Source organism: Etheostoma spectabile, chromosome 9 (genome assembly GCF_008692095.1).
Source record: "Etheostoma spectabile isolate EspeVRDwgs_2016 chromosome 9, UIUC_Espe_1.0, whole genome shotgun sequence".
Classification (NCBI taxonomy): Eukaryota; Metazoa; Chordata; class Actinopteri; order Perciformes; family Percidae; genus Etheostoma; species Etheostoma spectabile.
The window spans coordinates 22,043,160-22,064,297 of record NC_045741.1 but is presented as its reverse complement, the minus strand read 5'-3'; the positions used below and the strand labels follow the sequence as shown (position 1 = coordinate 22,064,297).

General features: G+C 40.7%; 1 protein-coding gene across 10 annotated transcripts in view; it reads right to left on the bottom strand.

The window, feature by feature from the left end:
• Positions 1 to 2,968: 2,968 nt before the first annotated feature.
• The window catches only part of cacna1ea (calcium channel, voltage-dependent, R type, alpha 1E subunit a), a 93,701-nt gene continuing 75,531 nt past the window's right edge, over positions 2,969 to 21,138 (bottom strand). For 3 of the 10 annotated variants that reach the window (XM_032525677.1, XM_032525676.1, XM_032525672.1), the window contains 28 exons: positions 20,631 to 21,138; positions 19,670 to 19,911; positions 19,238 to 19,343; positions 18,873 to 19,002; positions 18,315 to 18,374; positions 17,674 to 17,780; positions 17,435 to 17,446; positions 17,175 to 17,271; positions 16,007 to 16,167; positions 15,557 to 15,694; positions 14,764 to 14,965; positions 14,176 to 14,340; positions 13,354 to 13,464; positions 13,186 to 13,266; positions 12,860 to 13,045; positions 12,550 to 12,641; positions 11,711 to 11,885; positions 11,315 to 11,442; positions 9,713 to 9,809; positions 8,090 to 8,195; positions 7,903 to 8,010; positions 7,656 to 7,756; positions 7,170 to 7,276; positions 6,779 to 6,944; positions 6,394 to 6,522; positions 6,000 to 6,147; positions 5,696 to 5,877; positions 2,969 to 5,446 (listed from right to left, as the gene is read on the bottom strand). The exon at positions 20,631 to 21,138 is cut by the window's right edge. In XM_032525677.1, the coding sequence (XP_032381568.1) occupies positions 4,892 to 5,446; positions 5,696 to 5,877; positions 6,000 to 6,147; positions 6,394 to 6,522; positions 6,779 to 6,944; positions 7,170 to 7,276; positions 7,656 to 7,756; positions 7,903 to 8,010; positions 8,090 to 8,195; positions 9,713 to 9,809; positions 11,315 to 11,442; positions 11,711 to 11,885; positions 12,550 to 12,641; positions 12,860 to 13,045; positions 13,186 to 13,266; positions 13,354 to 13,464; positions 14,176 to 14,340; positions 14,764 to 14,965; positions 15,557 to 15,694; positions 16,007 to 16,167; positions 17,175 to 17,271; positions 17,435 to 17,446; positions 17,674 to 17,780; positions 18,315 to 18,374; positions 18,873 to 19,002; positions 19,238 to 19,343; positions 19,670 to 19,911; positions 20,631 to 21,138 (4,400 nt within the window). In that variant the 3' untranslated portion in view covers positions 2,969 to 4,891. Of the gene's footprint in view, positions 5,447 to 5,695; positions 5,878 to 5,999; positions 6,148 to 6,382; positions 6,523 to 6,778; positions 6,945 to 7,169; positions 7,277 to 7,655; positions 7,757 to 7,902; positions 8,011 to 8,089; positions 8,196 to 9,712; positions 9,810 to 10,763; positions 10,861 to 11,314; positions 11,443 to 11,710; positions 11,886 to 12,549; positions 12,642 to 12,859; positions 13,046 to 13,185; positions 13,267 to 13,353; positions 13,465 to 14,175; positions 14,341 to 14,763; positions 14,966 to 15,556; positions 15,695 to 16,006; positions 16,168 to 17,174; positions 17,272 to 17,434; positions 17,447 to 17,673; positions 17,781 to 18,314; positions 18,375 to 18,872; positions 19,003 to 19,237; positions 19,344 to 19,669; positions 19,912 to 20,630 lie in introns of those variants that run through there. The other 7 variants (XM_032525669.1, XM_032525670.1, XM_032525673.1 and 4 more) reach the window with 6 other exon arrangements.

Genomic DNA, 21,138 nt, shown 5'->3' with positions numbered 1-21,138 from the left:
AGATACAGTGGATCCATTTGGGATGGAGCAAGTTGTGTGGGTTGAAATCAGCCTGCATTAATGTGAAAGTTTTTTTCATCCTCAGAAGAATCTAAATATGCAGACTTGGTCTTTGTGTCTACTGCTGGGTTTTTGGTGGAGAGTCTAACATTCAATGTAATATCGTCTAATATTTTCTAGAAATAATTAAAAGCAAAGAGACTTAAACATCAATTAAAGCATACTTTGTTTGAGACCTAAACCAGTGGCTTCAGTGTTTGGTGCCATTTACTGTGTGATCTGCAAAGCAACTTGAGGCATTCGGTTTCACCCCTAAAGTCTAAACCCCTAAAGTATCTTCCAGGAAATGTGACACACATTGGCAACTAAATTGACAGTTTTCTTTCCACTACTTTTACCTTATACTACACTTTCAGTGGTGGATATTTGCTTGTGTGTTTTTGTGTTTTCTTACTCATAGTGTTGTTCCGAGGCAGTGACGACAGTGAAGTGTCTCAACCCCACTTTCAGCTGAAACGGCTCCTCTCCTTTCTGCCCTAAAATAACCAATAGCGGCGTCTCCTCTGACCACCGTTGACCCAGACGCATCAGCACACTCAGCACTTCAGGAAAACTGTCACGCAAACGTTAACACATTCACAAATAGATGCACACATACAGAAGACTCTCCCACACATACACACTTCGTCAAAAACGCATGCTCGCATCTACATGCACATTTTTATTTGATCATTTACTGGACATGGACAGTTGTGAGATGAGAATACATAACAGTCTAGATTAAATCCATGGTTGTAGTGTCACAGAGAGACTAAAGACTTTCCTTATAGAGAGCCGCTTCACAAGCGAATGTAAACTGTATCATAAAGCTGACAGATTCAGACAGCATCAGTACCCTGTGTGTGTAAACAGTCGAGGTCAAGTTTAACACCAAAGCCTTCAGCTAAATCCTTTCAACCTACACATCATGGAAAGAAAAGCCTTCCTAGATAAACAAGTTCACTGCAGTCACGTGTGACCTTGTCAGCTCACTGAAAATGAAAAATCATCGTTTGGAGTAAAAGATATAGATTTAAAGTACAGATTTAGCAGAGTTTCTGTATACCTTGGATATATTTTACAGTTTTCCTTCGATTTTCAACGTATTACAGGAATTTGAATCATGAATACATTGAGGAAGAATCTACAATGAATAACACTATTAACATATTGTCTTTGTTAGAAATGCGTGTTGATATAAAGTTCTTATAAAATCTTATTGCTGCTAAGACTGGTGAGGTAATGTTTTTAGTATGTAAAAAACATGTTATTGATATAGTTGTATAAGTATAGTATGGGTCAGTGTGGACTAGGCCTGAGATGACTTCCTGTGGAGACCTTTAGTTGTGTTGTGGACATGACTAATGAAACCAAACCCTCTTTAACTGGAAATTTCAACTGAGAAGGAATGTAGTAGGTTTTAACATTAGCTCCTGTGTTGAGCCTACTTGGTAATACTTACAGAGGGAGTAATACTGTAGCTGTTGGTGGGGACAGTGTGGCATATTGATCTTATATGCTGGACATATTCGGTCATCTTCTATTGTTGAGACATTGTAATAAGTGGCTGACTGCATGTCCAAGAGCTGTAACAGATCCACATAAGACACAGATTATAGATAATAGATAATTAATGCGGTATCTGACACAAACTGGGAACAACACTGACGCTGCCAGAATTCTGCACTGCATTGTTTAAGAAAACAAAAAAAGGATACTTTACACCTTATATGGAAAAATCACAAGATTTAAGGTTTTTCTGAATGGCCGTATTCATTAGGAATTTGAAAGTTGTAAACATGAAGGCAACAACTTTACTAGATAACTGCAGTAATCAAAACCAAATGCCACACGCTTGAGATGAACCTGGTGCGTCTGACTGATGACCCACATTGTAACTGCTTTTTGTTTATCTCATCCTAAAGTTGCTTACCTTTCACACCTACAAGTTTCACATTTCCTCGGTCTCTCCCATGATCCCTTGCTTTGGGATGGTGATAACACTGCCGTGGTGTGCTCACTCCCTGAGACAGACCGTCTGGTTTTACGATGAACAGATGGGCTTTGACCCAGAGCACCAAGAGTAAAGATGAGCTTGCCATCATGTCCTCAATAGACTGCAGAGAAAGGACTGGTGCTGGAAGAACATATCAGCTGCTGGTACACATGGACCAGAGGGCCGGGCCTAATCAGCATCTCTGTCTTCGCACAAACACACTTTGTGGCATATGTTATCTCACCAATGTCTCTGCTCTGCTTCCAGGGCATTGAAACCTTTACACCTGGTTATTTTAGGAATATGTGAACATAAATACAGAAACACACGCTCCTGGAAGAGTCAGTCATTGAAAACCATAAATTATCACATTATGATAATAATCTGTGCATATGAAGCGTCAGCCTGTAATTTATCCAGCTACTGACTAAAGGCTTTCTGACTGCATTACATTTCATTCTTTTGTGTATTCAGACTTAAAAGGCACAAGCACTATGTGATTGTTGTAGATAAATTAAATCAAGTGCAGTTAACTTGTATTGATAACTTAAATGTGTGGTAAGTTGGAAGGGTGTTCGCAAACAGTACAAATGTCTAAATTTCTAAACACCATTATACACTTGATAAATTGTGTTTTAAAGCTTTAAAAACTGCTATTGCTTAGTATACAGTAGTTACATTCTGGTGGCCTATAGGAGTTTAGGGGTAGATGCCCTCAATTCCTATATCTCTATTGTCAAATCTTAAATAAAGGCAAAAAAACTCATAAAATCCTCAAAACTATTTTTTAAAAGAATATATATATATATATATATATTTATTTATATATATACACACACACACAGTGTATATATATATATATATATATATATATATAAAATTATATTCTTAAGCATATAAAGGTATAAAGGTAATATCAGCCAGTACAGAAAAGACAACTGATCTCTCTTTAATGGTCCTTTGAACAGATATGTAAACACTTCTTCTTTAAAGTCATAGACAGGCATCATGATTCAAATGAAATATAAATGGTGCAATAAATTAAACATGGATTTATTTTAGTTTACACTACATATTTACCAGAAAGCTTCTTTATCTAAGAAAACCAGGCTTGATAGGGAACTCTTTGGGTGAGCTTCCCCAGGCACAGATTAGGTTGTTCTGTACATCAAGGTTAAGTCCTAGGCAATGTACATGTTAAGCACGGTCCTATAATATACAGGCTGAAGCCTTAACCTAACCTGTAAACTGTATGAATCGACACACTTCAATGGAGGTTTCTCTGCTAAAACACGTCTTTTTCAGTCCAGGTGAGTCCCCTGCAGGGAAATGTGACCTCTTCTGGACTGTGGATCCTCCAGATAAGTCCTGTGTTCACATTTCAGAAACATGTCAAACTCAACATATTACATTAATACAACAGCATATGATATAAATACACATCTTATTCAAGGGGAACAACAAATGGTCTAAAGGTGGAATGTTCGAAGATATTAACAGTGGAAAAAAGCATAAACATTTCTATGCCTTTTGTTTCATTATTACTCTGTTGGTGAGGTGGTTTAAAATCCTATTTAATATCATAGACACATTTAAATGAGAACAATTCGGCAGCAACAGACACACCTCTCTCTCTCTATCCAATTGTCACCATAATCATGCATGTGGAAATTACTATTAACGACTGGAGCACAGAAATTCCATAACGCTTGTTTGTTTTGAGAAAAAAACATAGGCTCCAATGTGACGGAAACGATGTGACACTTAACATATAGGCAAACCATACTGTGCCTGTGATTTGTCTTTTGTAAAAGCATCCATGTTGCATCACAAGTAAAAAGGACATTGATTTCTCATCATCACATGAAAGAGGGAAACACATCCTGAAGAAGACACGTCCCTGGCTCTATGTACCAGAAGAAAATGGCTTAAGAAGAAACGTGAAGAATGAATATCCATTTGAGATTCACGCGGACTGTCTGTCCTACAGATGGTTGTACCTCAGGCCAAAGCCGTTGTAGTCAACTGGTGGTCTCGTCATGTTGATATCATGCTGACAGACCTGTAAAAGACACTTCTAGTCCTTCACATTTTCAAATTCAATGGTCCAGTATCCTGAGACAAAACATCTTATTCTGTAATCTGATGATTTTCTGTATTGACTATCTATTGATTAGTGACTGCATAATGCCCATGAACCACGTGGATACTCTTGTTTTAAACAGGAACTGTTTTAAATTATAAATTGGCAAAATCTGATTGAATCAAACTACTACCCTTACGATTGTTCACAGTCAGCACTAACAGCAACCCTTTCAAATGACCTTAACATAAGAACCAAAAACTAAAATACATTCATTGTATTACATTTTTACATGCTACCTCTAAGTTCACCTACACAAAACGCACTGAGATCAGTTTCTTGGATTCAAAGACCTCTTGGATAGACGTCTCACCATATTTTGTTCAAATAACAATCAAAACACTAACTTGTGTGGGAAGGCTTGGCAATGCTTGGGGTTTGCCTGCAGTGATCTACTTATAGTACAGTCAGTCTCTGCTGTTCTCTTGATTTGGCAACTTTTCTCTATTAAGAGCACACACACACACACACACACACACACACACACACACACAAAGAGTCTCCCTCCAGCTACAACAAACACACACACAAGAACACGTTGCAGACAGACACGCAAGTGTCCAGATAAATAGCGCTGGAGTTCAGTCCTGCTTGTTATGCTACTGGTAGTGAGAATACAAGTTCTCAGAGCCACAGAGGAGCTAAAGCCTTGTAGAGCTTCTCCGATTAGCTTACTTGCTCTATGCATGCTCTTCGTCTGTTTTTTGTTTTTTTTAGCAGCGGTCGTCCTCGTCTGTGTCACTTAGCAGCTCCTTGGCTTGAGCTGGACTGGCTTGGCCCAAGTGCTTTCGGAAATGACCATTAGGAACCTGCCAGGAGTGTCTGAGCTGAGGAGCGGAGCTTATGGCGTTGGCCCGTCCTAGGCTGGTTGCTATGGCAGTCTCAAAAGTAAGGGTCTCCTGCCCGTCTCCTGCCTCTCCACCGCTGCCGTCATCATGGAATGGGAGGTAGGGCTCTGAGATGTAGCGGTGAGGAGATGGGTTGCTCGGTCCTAACACCTGTCCTCCGAATGACCCCTGACCTCCAGTTAGGGGGCCACCCTCCTTATCAGCCCTCCACAAGTTCTCAGTGGAGCCACCAGCGCCATCCTGAGGCTGGGTCTGTCCCTCAGAGGAGGCTGTTGGTGCTGGAGAGTTGTGGGCTTGGCAGACCAGAGGGGAGTAGGAGATGAATGGCCGAGGCCGGGAGGGTGTCTGTGGCAGCTGGCGCCGATTACGAGGAGTGCCGGAGTCTGAGGCTGAATGAACAGGGCTGCCTGTTGTGTTTACCTGCAAACAACACAAGCACAATAGTAAGGGCAGTACTGTTATAGACTCCTATAGCTACAGTTTCAGCTGTTATGCTCCTTCTGCTGCAGAGACAGAGTACTGCTGGTGTTCTTCCAGGTGGTTCACTGGATTCACATCCAATCACAGGTACAAAACAGTCCTTGATTTCATTGTGCGATAACAACCAGCACGTCTTTGGGTCACAAAGACTAACTGGTGCTTCAGTGTGTAATTAACCCTATTGTCTACCTGTCTCTGTAAGGTGTGTGTGCGTCCTTCGCTAGGTGAACGGGACCGTGTCCTTTCACATGATGGATCGTGGCTGCGCTCCTCAGAGTTGCAGCGGGACACGTCAGGAGACAGTAGGTGGCGCCGTTCCTTAGATCGCCCTCTCTCATGACTGCTTGTTTCTTTGTGGTTGACTCTAGGACCTAAGAGGTTAGTCATTTTTTTTTTAAGGAAATTTTACTTCTGTGACTTCTAAACATTGCTATGCCAACATTGCTATTGCTAAAATTCATCATGCAATGTAATGCCATGTGTGTTCAGTGACCTCTGTAGCTCCTCTGACGAGGCCTGTATGAGCCATCAGGACTGACTCTCTCCAGAGAGTGCTGCTCCTGCCAGAGGCCGTTCACACACTGGTCTCCGATGGTAGAGAAGGAGCGCTTTATCAGCTTACTGTCTGCTGACATCCCAGGCTACATACACATCCAACAACCAGAGAAGGAATCACTTAAGAAACCATGAATGACACCTAATCAACAAACACACACTCTCTCATCATCAAACACCCACAAATACATAGCCTACATATATACATTATGTGCTGAGCAAACTCTAACTAATTCATTTCAATTGCTTATTCATTTTCAGAGCACTTTTTAATACAATATTTGTTTGTTGCTGAATTTAGGTTTGAATAAAGTGTATTACTCTTTTATTACCAGTGGATCAACAGCCAGTCTGGGCATGGAGGAAGCTCTGATGGATGCTGTGCGCTGAGGTGATTTAATAACTGTTGCGTCCTGCCTGGCCTGCTGCATCACTTGATTATACTCCACTACGTCTGGCACCTACAAAGAAATATCACAAAAAAGAGGGCTGGTTGTTTCTTATTTATTTATTTTTGTCTCAAGAGTCAAGCTAAGAGTTTCTATAATGATACTCTGACAATGGTTTAACAACGTTAAGTAATAAACAATGTGTCCTAGTACAGATCTTGCAGGTCGTTTGTGTGTTCGTTCAAATTATATTATTTTTCTTGCAGCAGTAAAAGTATCATTTATAGATTTTTGCTTGACCAGGTCAATACTACATGTGGGTAGCTACCAGTGTTTGTAAATGATGGTGCTGGTGATGAGGGTGATGGTAGGGGTGGTAGGGTGAACGATAGTCGCCGTCATCCTCCTCCTTCTCCTCCCTGGAGTGGGACAGCGGCTGCAGGAACATCTCTTGTGGAGAGATAGGGCTGAGTGCTAGAAAACCTCCTCTGGTGCTGAAGGAGCACAAACCAACAGGGCAACTGCATTATATATCCACATGCTGTACATTTGTCAATTATTGTGGCTGATGATGATGATGATGATGATGAAGGAACAGAAGGCATCTAAAAAGTCCTTGAGCAGATCTACAGAAACAAGATTAATCTAATCTTACAAGCATAGATAACCACAAATAAATCTAAATAACGGTGTGAGGTAAATTAAAGTTGAATATTTACAGAGCAGATCCGGCACTGTGCCTGAGGAATGAAAGGGATTTGGCATTGCATAGGATTTCTGGAGGCAGAGAGGAGGCGTCCATACGCTGGAACATAGGAGCATGTTTCTATGGGGAGAGAAAAAAACATGCAGGGGGAGATGGGAAATGAAAACAAATACACTCCAGTAATTCTACTGTCTACAAATCACCTCTGACTTGACATGTGACTTTTTTGTGTGCGCTGTCTTTTCAGTTTATTGTATAAATACTTTAATAGTTCAATGTTAAACTGACTGAGTTTTAGTACACACAAATCCCAAGCTAAACTTTAAACCAAACAGGCAAACCATACAAAATGTAAATTGTTAAATGATGACCAATATAAAAAGAGCAGAAATTATGCAATCACACCACTGCACGTCAGTGGCTGCTGGGTGCTTCAGGGGAATACATTTACCCAAAACATGTCATCATAATGCACCTAAAAATAAAAAATGAAAAGTACCTGTTCCTCCAGTTGCTGTCGGAGCTTCTTGGCCTTGCTCTGCTTGTAATAGTCCATGATCATCATGGCGGCATAAATCTTCCCAATTGTCATGTCACCGGCTGAAAAAGGAGAAAGCATCAGACATGACCCTAGTACATTATTAAATGTAATAACATTTACCACTACAACTACAAGGATAGAAAACATGGATATCTTTTCATTGACATATGAATAATAGCACTGTAAAGATGCAGGCTCATGTCACCTTTCTGAATGGGAACCAGCACGTCCAACGTCTTCTGAGAGAGATGAGGCCAGATGACACCGATCTCCTTCTGTAAGTCCAGGTCCATCTGATTTCTATCCTCCCCTCCTGAAGATTAAAAGCGTGATTTAATGAGTTGTACATCACAGTGAATGTGTGTCTGTATAGTTTTGATATTCGGTCTGACCTCTGGCTATCTTGACCTCCAGGGCGGTGCGGATGAGGGCCATGAGGGTGGAGGTGAAGTGAACGGACATGTCATCGTCCACAGGCATGTTCATCAGGACTAGTCTCTGATGGCAGCAGAGAGAGCATCATAGTCAGACACAACCCAGCACACCAACAAACAATTACACCACATATCACAATGAAAAAGTGGAAGCCCAGAGAGGCCGTGGTATATCATAATGTTTTCCGGTCTTCTTATCTTGTGGTTGTAATGACTTAATATTGTCATTATCTCAAGATAACAAATTACGTTTTTTAGATACTTGCTTACTCATTTAGCTTACAGACTAGAGAATGAACAGTTTAGATTTGACACTGTTAAGGAATGCCATTTTGTTATTATAAACAACATACGAATATGTTTCAGCTCAAAGGGAAAACACCCAGCTGGAGCTGAGCTCAGTCTACTCAACCATAAATCTGTTACTGAGATAATTAGATAATCAAATTATGATTTCAGGGCAACTAAAATTAAGCAACCATGGCCTTTCTGGGCATCATTACAAGAAGAAAATGTTTCCACTTTAATCATAATTTCATATAGCCTAGTTTGCATTGTTTAAATGAAGTAAACGACACCGATAGATGCAGAAGGATGGAGAGGACAACCTTGTAAATATTTACTGTATCTTGTTTTGAGACACAAGATACAGTTATTATTTGATGATCACAAGAAAACTGTTTTGACAAGTAGTTATGTAAAATGTAGACTTTTAATAATTTCAACATAATCTGAGGTCACAGACACAGTAAAAAAAAAAAAGATAAAACTCATGAAACACACATTCGGAAGTAAGAGAACCTTGTTCATCTGCGATGGAGCATGCTGACAGGCTCGAAAACTCACAAACACAACAACACACACACACACACACACACACACACACACACACACACACACGTGGATTAAGCAGAGTACCTTTTACTTTGTGTATTATGGAGTATATATTTTACAGCATGACTGCAGAACACATCATTTGACATCACTGAAAATTGTAGCATCTGTATGTGCACACTTTTGATGAAATTATAGTGTATCTTTAAGACAGAGAGACACTAACCACTCGGCACGGTCATAATCCCCCCAGATACACACACACACACACACACACACACACCCACCCACACACACAGTGGCTGTGGCAAGACGCACATGCAGACAGGTAAATGTAAGAAACAAAGAAGTACAGTAGGTATGAAAGACGAGAACATTTGACAGCGGACTTTGATGAAAGACGAAGCATGTAGATGTTTGACAACTTTCTGATTAATGTTCTCCAACTTGTTTAGAGCAATAAACTCCACAGAGACGCTTTCATCAGATAACAGCAAACAGATAATGGCGCCTTATTTTTCTGCCAAGATGCAAAGCAAAACAGGCAAATTAGTACTGTAGCTTTAATCATCTGCCAATGAAAAAACACTGGAACGGTTCCAACAAGCAAAACTGCACCATATAAACAACAGAAAAAAATGCCTTGCTTTTCCAATGTGTGACACAAAAAAAAAAAATTCTACAGCGCCTGTCCTTGTTAATTAAAACATGAAGGAAATGCCTGTTAGGCTCTAGTGTTTAGTCTACCTTATATGCCAACTTGGAGGGGCATTTCTTGCCCAGGCCTAGAGGTGGCGACATGTTGGTCAACATCTCATACATGTCATTGTAATGGATACGACCACTGGGGGTGCCAGGTAGCCATGAAGATGGGAGTGAGAGAGAGGGAAAAAGAGGGAGGGAGTGGAAAGGGGGGAAGGAAGGCAGAGGGATGATGTTGGAGGTGGAGGAGAAATTGAATAACAGTGGAAGAATCGGGGAGTGCGTTCCCAAGGGATGGAGGAGAGAAAGTGCACAGGAGGGGGTGGAGGGTAGAAGAGAGGAACATAAATGGAGGAGATACAAGAAAGAGGATTATTCCAAGGCATCACACAGGAATAGGGAGTAAAAAGTAGGAGAAAATAAATCAGGTTGTATTCTTTCTATGCTGCCATCAGGGCATAGAAATCTGGGAAAGGAGAAAACCTTGGACAGGATAAGATAAGGAATGACAGCCTCACTGGATCTGGTACACATATCAAATACTTACGTTGTGAAGTGTTGTATGTGTGTGTGTGAGAGGGAACTCTTCTTTAAACCAGATCCAAAAGGTAGAAAGAGACAGGATTTCCCTGTTTTTTCTTCATAAAACCATGTATACTGAATGTACATGTGGATTTTGAGTTTAAAATTCTGTAATTGTTTTATGTCTGTACTGTTTACTGCAACTGTATAGTGTATATTAAGTTGTTCAGTGGTTTTGTATGTATAATTTTGTCAGGGCGTCATTGGAAATGAGAGCTTGCTCTCAACTGACCCTCCCTGAATAAATAAAGGTGATGTAAATACAGTATAAATGGCTGTATAACTGCACCAACAAAAAGCAAAACTAAAAAGTTTATTTATAATCCTGAATGAGGGATGTCCTGTGCCTTAGTACCCTGAGACTCGAGTGTCGTCATTCTTTGCCCTGAGTACCACACCCCTAAAGGCCAAGCAGGGTGGTGACAGCAGGTGAAGGGAAGGAGGGATAGGAGGAGGTCAGGAAGGATCCCACACAAAAGAGGCAGAGGGGTTTGTTGATATGGGGGAACCAAACCTTGCATGCCACCCTGTGCGGGCAGTTCTTTCCAAAGCCCAGGGGAGGTGAGATAGTGCGCACAACTTTGTACATCTCCTTATAGTGGATCCTACCACTGGAAAAAACATATATGTCTTTAGTTGTGCGTCATTACAACCTTGCAGTGTCGGGTGAATGAGCCCTAACTGAAGGCTTTCTCCTCTTGTCCTCAAAAGAGTAGTTGTAGGACATTCAAACAGCAATAAATCTAAAAAAAAGAAAATCTGTAATAAACACATACATGAACATTTTACATGGTTATCGGTAGCTGTTGTCATTTATCTGTTGCAACTAGTTCAGATGTTGTCAAACGTGCTAAACAGACACCCCACAATTGCTTTTTAAATCCAATTTTATATGCAGTGTCAACTGTTGTGACAACAGATGTGGATTAAGAAGAGTACTTCTTACTTTCATCCATATGTGTGTATTATGGAGTTTTGACATCACTGAAAACTGTAGGATCTGTATGTGCACAGTTGCACTTTTGATGAAATGATAGTGTAGCTTTAAGACACAGAGACACTAACCAGGCAGCACGGTCATACTCCCCCCAGATCCGGACAAACTCATCCAGGTGGTGAGGACCCAAGATGGACGAGTCTCTCGTCAGGTACTCAAAGTTATCCATGATTACAGCCACAAACAGGTTCAGCATCTGGACAGAAAGGAGAAGCCATCATATTTAAATATATGAGAATGGAAAGTGTTCAAAATATAAAGAACGGCTGCTCTTCCTCAGAAAAATAACCAGCTCAAAACATAAAAAAGATATTTCATTTCATTTATTTTATTTATAAAGGACAACATACATTAATCAAAATTTCTGTCAATGAGCCAGTGTTAGCACGCCGGCTAACTTTTAAATCAAGTCCTTGTATCGTTGTTGTAATTTAATTATTCACACTCCAGTTTTCTGGACTTACCAGGAATGAGCTGAAGAAGATGAACGAGACAAAGTAGAAATAGGCGAAGTCGGAGCCACAGCCCCCCTCCTGGTCAGACGTCGGTACTGCTGGGGGAAGCGAGGTGTCCGTCTCACACTTCTGTCCCCCCAGACACGACAACATGATCTCCTGCCATGACTCCCCTGTGGCACTCCTGGACACACACACATTACACAACATCAGGAATAGGAGGGGTCACTTAGGACTTGAGCAGTCCAGTTTACAGTTTATTCACAGTTACGTCTGCCATCTGGAAAGTACTATCAAAGCATCGAGGCTCGCAGAGACAGCTTTCAGATGGTCCAAATGTGAGACCTAGTTGTGTAGTCTAATGCACACATTTATGCAATAGTGCTAAACTTGCAATGTCTTTAACTCTTAATGTGAGTGTTTTATATTACATTATGTTTCTTTTTTATTTTAGTTTTACTGCAAGCGTAAGGAATTCTTATCATGTTTAAATCTTCACTGCTTATGAAAACAAACTTGGAACTTCAACATGGAGAAATAAACAGTTTGGTCGAGATAGCAATTTCATTACTTGACCCACTCTGCTTTGTAAAACTCAAAGTGTCTGCTAATTTGCTAAGCAGGTAAGTGGTACACTGCAGCATCCATCACCCTGTGACACTGAGGAGCTCCTTGGTACTAACTACCGTAACCTAGCAACATTATTTAGACTACATTAAGGGAATGTGTTGTTGAAAGCAAAATATGTGTAATTTGGATCACTGCTAGATCTCTGTTTACAGTGAACTGAAACAACAAAAAGTCCAAAGCTAACCAAAGAACATCAATAAAATCTCACGGTGTCGTACCTGAACAGCAGCATCAGAGCACCAGAGAAGGTCTTGAAGTTGTTGTGCTGCGTAATGTGAGTCTCCTCATTCAGCTTAATGTTCCCAAACACCTGATTCACACAGATATACACACACAGTCCTTAACAGTGACAGTGTTTAGACATGCACTACCCATTTTGCATGTGTTTTTTTTGAATGTGTATATAATTCACCATTTAACACATATACTTAGGATGCTGTGGGACGCTGGATAAAAATAGTAAATGTTGTATATTAAATACCATCTCCACAGAAAAACAGAGACCAATCAAGCATGTGTCTTTCTAACCTGCATGCCAATGATGGCGTAGATGAAGAAGAGCATGGCGATGAGCAGGCAGACGTAGGGCAAAGCCTTGAAGGACTGGACAAAGGTCCACAGAAGAATGCGGATGGTGTAACCTTGTCGGAGTAGTTTGATCAGACGAGCTGCTCGGAACAGCTTCAAGAAACTCATGTTGAACGTATCGACAAACTGGCGTAAGGACATAGGGAAGGATGTCAGCTTGACATAGCATACAATAGTATGTTCACACAACTGTGTAGAAAAAAGGAAGTCACAAAGGTTCACTCTTTCTTTCACTTGTCAGAGTTAATCATGTTTTTTCTTGTTACCTGCAAGTCTACCACAATCTCTGTGATGCTGCCCAAAACAGTGATGAAGTCAAAAATGTTCCATGTGTCTCGAAAGTAGTTCTGTGGAAACAGGAATGATACTTAGAGCCAATTCTAGAAAAGAATCTTTAATTCACATTCAGGCTGTTTGCTTCTCTTTTCCCTCACCAAAAACCCAAAGGCCATGATCTTGAGGACGCACTCAACAGAGAAGAGAACAGTGAAAGCTGTGTTCAGATGCTTCAGTACGGCTTCATATGCTGGCGGGGCAGAATAATACTGAAAATAGAAAGGAGGCAAGTATTAAACTGCAAAAAAAAAAAATCAATGTTATGAGGAGAATAAAAAACTGGAATATTCCTTAACCAGTTCACTGAACTTCAGCCCTGCACCCTGCAGAACTACAGGTTGATGGAAGATCCTTCCAGACCCATAAATAGTGTCTCAGTCTCTGCACCTCTCATCTGTCGCACTATAAAAGGAGTCATTCCTCTAGGGGCGGCAGCCACAGTTAATGAGGTCATGCTAAATAGCAGCCCCTGGACATTATAGATCAATATTTAATACAGGCTGAGTCACCCTGCGTCTGTCTGTCTGTCTGTCTGTCTGCCTGAACAACTAGCACAGCCCAAAAAAGACCAGTTCAGAAGAAGAAAAAGTGGTGAGAGAGAGGGGGAAAAAAACACATCCAAATGAAAACATCACAGTGTGTTTTTACACATCCATGTTTCCAGATAGGAGTGACACATCTCAGCTTATTTTAAAAAGTGTTAACAGTCGCAAGTTCATGGTGTGTTACAAGGTGTGTTTTTTTCCTATTAGCAAACAAGGATATGTGGAAAATGGCACGTCATCTTTAAGAGTGAGAAGAGACATGTACAGTAGATAATGGTAGAACCTGTCACACCAGTTGTTGTCCTCTCATTTTGGTCCTACAAAGATGTGCTGTTGTAGTCTTTGATTTTTATTTTCTCTTTTTATTATCCTCACCTTCATCATAAGTACAATGGTGTTGAGAGCGATCATGGCCAGGACGGTGTACTCAAAAGAGGGCGACACCACAAAATGCCACAGACGGTATTGGAATGTGTGCCGGTTCTGGGGCATGTAACGGGTCAGGGGCTTGGCACCGATGGCAAAGTCTATGCACGCCCTCTGAATTGCAGAGAACAGGAGGAAACGAAAGGGATTAAGAACAAAACAGTAAATACACACAGCACACAGTCTAACTATTCACCTTGTTTTACATGACCAGGTTCTTTGTTTTTGCTTCTTTTCTGTTTGCTTTAAACTCTTAGGAAATAAATAGATGTTTTCTACGAGAACATTTATGGATTTACAAAGCTAGTCAGAGATCATTTGATGTATTTGGTCTTAAAAAATAGACTGGAAATCTAAACTTCGCATAAAGTAAAGAGACAGAGAAAGGAAGGCAGACAGGGAAGAAACAGATTTGACCAAAGCTGATTCGACAGAAGGGAAAAGACTAGAAAGTAGCTTATTGGTCATTAAACACAAGGAAAGAGACAAAGACAGAGAAAGTGTTTATTTGTCGTTCTTCTATTAATCTTTCCTGACCTCATTCTTTTCCAGGCTGCACTCCTCCATCATCTTATCGCCCTGTTCTTGGAAGGTGATGATGATGAGAGCCACGAAGATGTTGACAAAGAAGAAAGGAAAGACGACAAAGTAGATGACATAGAAGATAGACATCTCCATCCTGTTGCCGTGGCTCGGACCCCTGTCCTCCTCTGTCACGTCCACTGAGTGCTGCAGAACCCTAAAAGAGTCGAGACACAATGCGTATTAATGCTAACCCTGCTATTAAACGCCCAAGCAACTACAAATAAGAACTTCCTCTTTTTGGCAAGACAGAAACAGCAAAAATTTCACTTTTAACAATGAGAATATGCTCATGCAGCTGCTTGAAATCTTTCACTAAATCAAGACTCTTGCACACTTACAGGAGCTATTAGTTTTGGAGACAACAAAGTTTGGTAGTGTTTGTTCACTGGGGTGGGGATCAAATGCCAATTTCATCATTTTTGATTTATTGCTACAGCATAAGTCAATTACCGAGGGTTGCAACACTACAAACCCACAACCACTGTCAGCAAAATATTGGTATAATATCATTGTGAGATAATAAATGGCAAAATCTTTGTTAAGTTAATCACATCTATGATATTTCCTCCATCAACGATCAGATTTGACCATTACCAAAGAACAAGTCAGATGTTAAAAGGTTATAACGCTCATAAAAGCTAATGAGCCCTCTAAGAAAGGAAAATGATGTGCGGGAAAGCTCCTGCTGGATTTCCTTAACCAGCAAGAGAATTAGCACTCATCCACTGATTCCAGTCAGACTCACTGAGGCCATCCCTCTCCAGTGGAAACAGTGAAGAGAGTGAGCAGAGCCCAGATGACGTTGTCATAGTGAAACTCGTGTCTCTTCCAGTCTCTCCTCTTCACCTCTTTCTTATCCTTCCCATAGTCAATGTAGTAACCCCTGAAGGAGGAGACCAGGGAAAACAGAAAACAAGTTGTAACAAAGATACATTTAAAGAAGAAAAAACATTAAGAAAAGGAAAAAAATCATTTAACCTTTTTTTAACAAGTTTATTGACCCCAGTGTGTAGTTTTAGAAGGACATGAAGCCAAAAAACCACAATTACACAAAGGAATAAATTACTTAATTATGGATAGGAAAAGAAGGAAGGGAAAAGAGATTAAGTGAAAAGAAAGAAACAAATAAACAAAGATGAATATAAATCTGAATGCAGAAATAAATGAAGGGAAAACTGAAAAAAGTGAGTATTACTGGCAATCCTTTTCTGTGTCCTTGGAACTGTCTGTACAGTAGAAAAACTTCCCCTTAAAGAGTTGCACAGCGATGACGGCAAAGATGAACATGAAAAGCTTGTAGACGATCAGGATGTTGAAGACGTTTTTCAGAGACGTCACTACACAGTCAAATACCGCCTGGAATAGAGAGATGTGAGATGAAAAACACGGTGAGATCAGGAAATCAGGTCTGTGCAGATGTGCAGCTACTGCAGCAACAAGCACGCAGCCTTTTTAGTATATTCTTTGAGGCATATAACTATCTATTTATTCAAATTTATAGTACTATTACACAGTAATCCAATTACTGTAGGGGCGTTTTGCAAACCTTTGTTGATTTGTTTGAATTCATATGTTAATATAGACATCTAAGGCTCAAGTCAGCTTTTGTACATGGAAGAAAAATCCCACTATCCTATTAACAATGCTAGCATTTGCTTATAGTTTTTTGGACAACATAGCGCATGAATGCAATGATTTCCAGCTTTTAATGTTACAAAAGTTGTAGTTTCACGTTAGAAAACATCAACAGAAAAGGTTTCAAAAACAGAAAGTTTGATTTTTACTGGCATAAAGTGAAACCAGTGGCTGCCTGGAAGGAAAGAAATTAATCTAAAGACATGTCAGATAGACATTGTAAAGGATTATCTGTTAAAACATGTACAACCATTAATGGGACTTTTAGGTTAAGTTCATGTTTTTCACTCCCTGTCCCAGTGAATAGAACAAGATGTGTGTTTTTGGTATTAGTCGCAATCCTAAATGAGTACCTGTTAGTACAGTCCTCCAGCTGCATCTCAGGCTAGCTAATTCCGTGCCTTCATTTTAAACTCTCCCCCTTCTCACGTATTGTCAGTTTTTACATTATTCTCTTTAGTTTTCCAGTCTGCAAATTGAAATCTCAGTTTCCATTTTGTACTATTTCTTTTTCCACTGAGGAGTATATTTGGAGCTCTAAAGCATTATCCACCTGTGTATGCATGGCGCTTTTATGATTTGTTTTCTCCCTGCGGACATTCTATGTGTGAGGTTTGACAACATGTCTTCATGCCCTGATGCTCAGCGTTCATCACCTCATCTGTCTACTCGTTCTATATCTGCTCTCAGGTCTGCAGCCGAGATTTCTAAGTTGTAGCATGTCTGACCTTGAGTTTAGGAAGTCTCTTGATGGTCTTTAGCGGTCTGAGGACACGCAACACTCTTAGAGACTTGATGGTCTTAATGTCCCGTCCTTTGTTATTTCTGTACAAAAGGACAGACAGACTGTGAGCATCAGACGATTGCAGCATAGTAAATACCACATTTTTAGACACTCATGTTTTTCCCCACCTTATTCATCCATCATTACAGTATGTGTAATCTGACATAGTCTACTTATGTAACACTACTTATGTTATGTTTTTACCCCATCACATTGCTGTTGGTCAATCCCACAGGGGCATCACCCACAGACGGAGAAAAACAGGAAAGAAAGACACATATATCAACAGTTATAATGTTTGAAACAAAATGGAAGCAATGACTACATGAAGAGGGAGAATATTTACAGCAGAAAAAGCTTATTTACAGTTGATTTAAACAAAACTTGATGTTTAGACATATGGTTAGTGCATATGATTAATTCAAATAAATCATGTGACTGACGAGAGGGCGAAGGCCACCAATGCTCCCACCACGACTATAAAGTCAAGGATGTTCCACAGGTCTCTGAAGTAGGAGCCGTCATGGAGGAGCAGACCCTGGTCAATCATCTAAAGACAAGACAAGAGGGAGTAATGACTCTAATGTACTTCTCCACGATAGTTTCCAGGAATGCAGTTCACTTTCTTTTTAGGTATGTCAAGCTTCAGTGTCAAGCTCCTAAACAAGTCGTGTTATGTGAGAATTGGGCCAGACAAAGCTGTTTGTTACTCCGAGGAGCATGGAGGCGTGGAGCAGTGATGATCAACATCAACATCATTTTTCAGAAACTCCGTCAATCTTAATTATGATTAATTTGACTTCTTTGGGACTATTATAATGAGTCATATAAAACAGGGAAATGTTTTAATTAGAGCCAAAATGGTTGGAAACTGTGTGTCAAAGAAGATAGGTTCTTTTTGATCCATCAGACTAATTTTTCTAATCTTCAGGGTTCTTTAGATGTGGTAAAAAGGAATGCCCAAAAGGGGATCTTAAGTGTAATTATCGTGGAACTCTTTGCTCGAAAAAGGTATATTTAGATTTTAACAACATTTCTTCCAATCAATCGCCACACAATGACATCTTTACACACAGTAACTCACCTTTATAATCATTTCAAATGTAAAGACTCCGGTGAACACATAATCAAAATACCGCAGAACCTGCAATGAGCGTGAGACAGGACAGTCAAAGAGAAAAGATCAGATAATCCGACATGTCTAGGTGAAATTCGTCAGTTTGTTATGTTGATTTCATGACATTAAGGGCAATGTAACTTCAAATAATCCTATCTTGTGGTTTATTATGAAACAGTCCCCTCCAATGACGGCAACACGAGATAAGAAAAATAACCAAATTTCTCCCATCAACAACCAGGCTCAGTGTGTCTTACACTGCAATTTCCTCACTCAGCAGCGAATTACCCCCCGCCCCCCATCAAGTTACATTAGCGGTATTTTGCTAAACAATTTAAGGAAATGTTTTATTTTTTTGCTGCGTAGTGACGATAAAGATTTGATGCCCAAGGAACATATAAACCATAATTGAAATTGAATCTCTGGATGTAACAGGAGAAATATTTTGGCTTCTATTAAGTCATTAATGTGACAGCTGGCCCTGTGTCAGACAGATGATATTTACATGAATGTGCACACACAAACCTTATTCCAGTTAGAGGAGGTGGCTACAGGGTCCTCAGCAGCCAGTGCTATACTACTAGCAGCTATGACCAGCAGGATGGACATTTCAAAGTACCTGAGGTTCACCACGTAGTGACAAGCTCGACGAACCCTGAGGGAGAGCAGATGGCATAGTGGAGATGCAATGTAGAGGTCAGGTACCAAAACTACTCAGTGAAACGGTATAGGCTTAAGCTGGCTAAAACTTAATTGCAGCAGGGATAAAAAACAAACAAGATGTAGTGCAACAACCCTGAACTCTGTGTCATTACTTCCAAGTGCATTTGAGGTTTGGAGTGGGATTTGACCCCAGTATTATAAAGTCTATCCCAGTGGAAGCAACTTACGGGTTGTCAGGTTTGAAGATGAACATGCTGTCTGGGGTCACAGTGTTGACAGGCTTTGTCTCCTCTGCCTCCTCTGGTTTACAGGTTTCATGGTCCTTGATGTTGACTGGAGAAGGTCAGAAGAAGAAGAAAAAAGAAGAAGAAGAGGCAAGGACAGCCGGAAGGAGGAGGAGAACAGTGAGAAGATAGCACAGTGGATACAAACAAGGAGGAAGGCCTCACAACGCCACCTTATAACTTGCACCCTTAGTAAAAAAGGATTTTAATCTGGAAAATATCCACTGAGAATAGATTGATGGGGACAAGCTTAGACAATAGCATGACTCATTGATATATAAAGGCCCTGAACTGTGGAAGCAACAATTTAGCTTAGGTGTAATAGATATGAAATGAAGCATGACAACTGCATGGTCAACTTTATTTCTGAAATACCTGAGATCGTGGAGAGCTCTAAAGATGACTGAACGTTGGGCACCTCGATGATCACACTGGAGCTAAGCTCACATTTGTCCTGGTCCTGCTCTATCCCCTTTTCGTCTTTGTTGCTCTCTGGGATGACAGGAGGAGACGGGTCTGATTGCTGAAGAGGTTCTTCCTGCTTCTGAGGACACTGGTCACCAGAGTGGCTCTGGTTTTCCGGTGGGTCAGTGTCTCCTCCACTCCTGTCACCCTGTCTGAAAATAGAGAGACTTTACTGGACAAACAGGAAGACAGTGATATACTTACAGTATGGTCTGTGCTGTCAGGTGATGAATCTACAGAATCTGCTGCCACAATATCTAAATATAAAGAGTATCAACTTACATGTCTCTGACTTCTGTACAGGCAACCGCAATAATAAAAAATAACATAAGGAGCAGCGTAATTTGCGTAATTAACGTACGTAACTAATGTAGCCGCAACTAAAGCAGCCGCAACTAAAGTAGCCGCAACTAAAGTAGCTGTAATTACACAGTCTCTGTAGCGTGAAGAATTCCCAACACTGACCAAAAACCACTACGTCCGTTTGCATCTGGTGGGTTACATGTCTTTCCCCATTTGTCTGTCCTTATTTCTGTAATTTCTCTAGTGTTGACAATCCGATTAAGGCATTAAATAACAATAATAAACATGAAGCCAAAATGCAATAGAAGTTGGTATTTTGAGTGTGCAATAAAGCACAAGAGCAAGTTCATGTCTGTATTTTTTTAGCATCTCCAGGTCATTGAAAATCACTGACATTAAACATATACTGTACATGTAACTGGGGGCCTTTGCTGCATCTTATTCTCCTCTCTTCTCCAAATTGTTCCTGTCTCTCTTCACTTTGACTTCACCTGTTTACCAACTATGAAACGTGCTGCCTAACATATACAAAAAACATGTTGAATGAGCAGCTGTTGGCCTTTCTCACCTGCTCTCATCAGGTTTGGACACCTCGTCCACTTTTTTGGTCTCTGCCTCCTTCTCCACCACGTTCCCCGGATTTCTCCTCCTCTCTCTGCTGACCGAGCGACTCGCCAAGTGGCTTTCATTCCCCGATGGCAATGACCCTTTACTTCTGGCCCCACTGTGAGGGTCACGGTGATGTAGCACCCTTCTGCCCCTGATCCCACCATGACCTCCCATCTCAGGAGTCAGTGTGTCAAGGTTATCTGGTGGCCTGAACTTCTTTACTGCCCTGTGTTGACGCTCGCCATTCAATCTGGGGCTACGACGCTCGCTGACAGTGTTTTGACTCGGTTTTACGCCCAGTTTTCTGCTCTCTGTGATGGAGTCTGACTCAGGAGGTTCTGGTATGGCCACAGACACAGAAGCATCCGAAAGGGGCACGTTCGTAGGATCCAACAATTCTGGTACCAGAACCACTGGGAGTTCTGGTATGTGGCCAGAGAGGGCGGCATCCAGGGCCATATCCACAG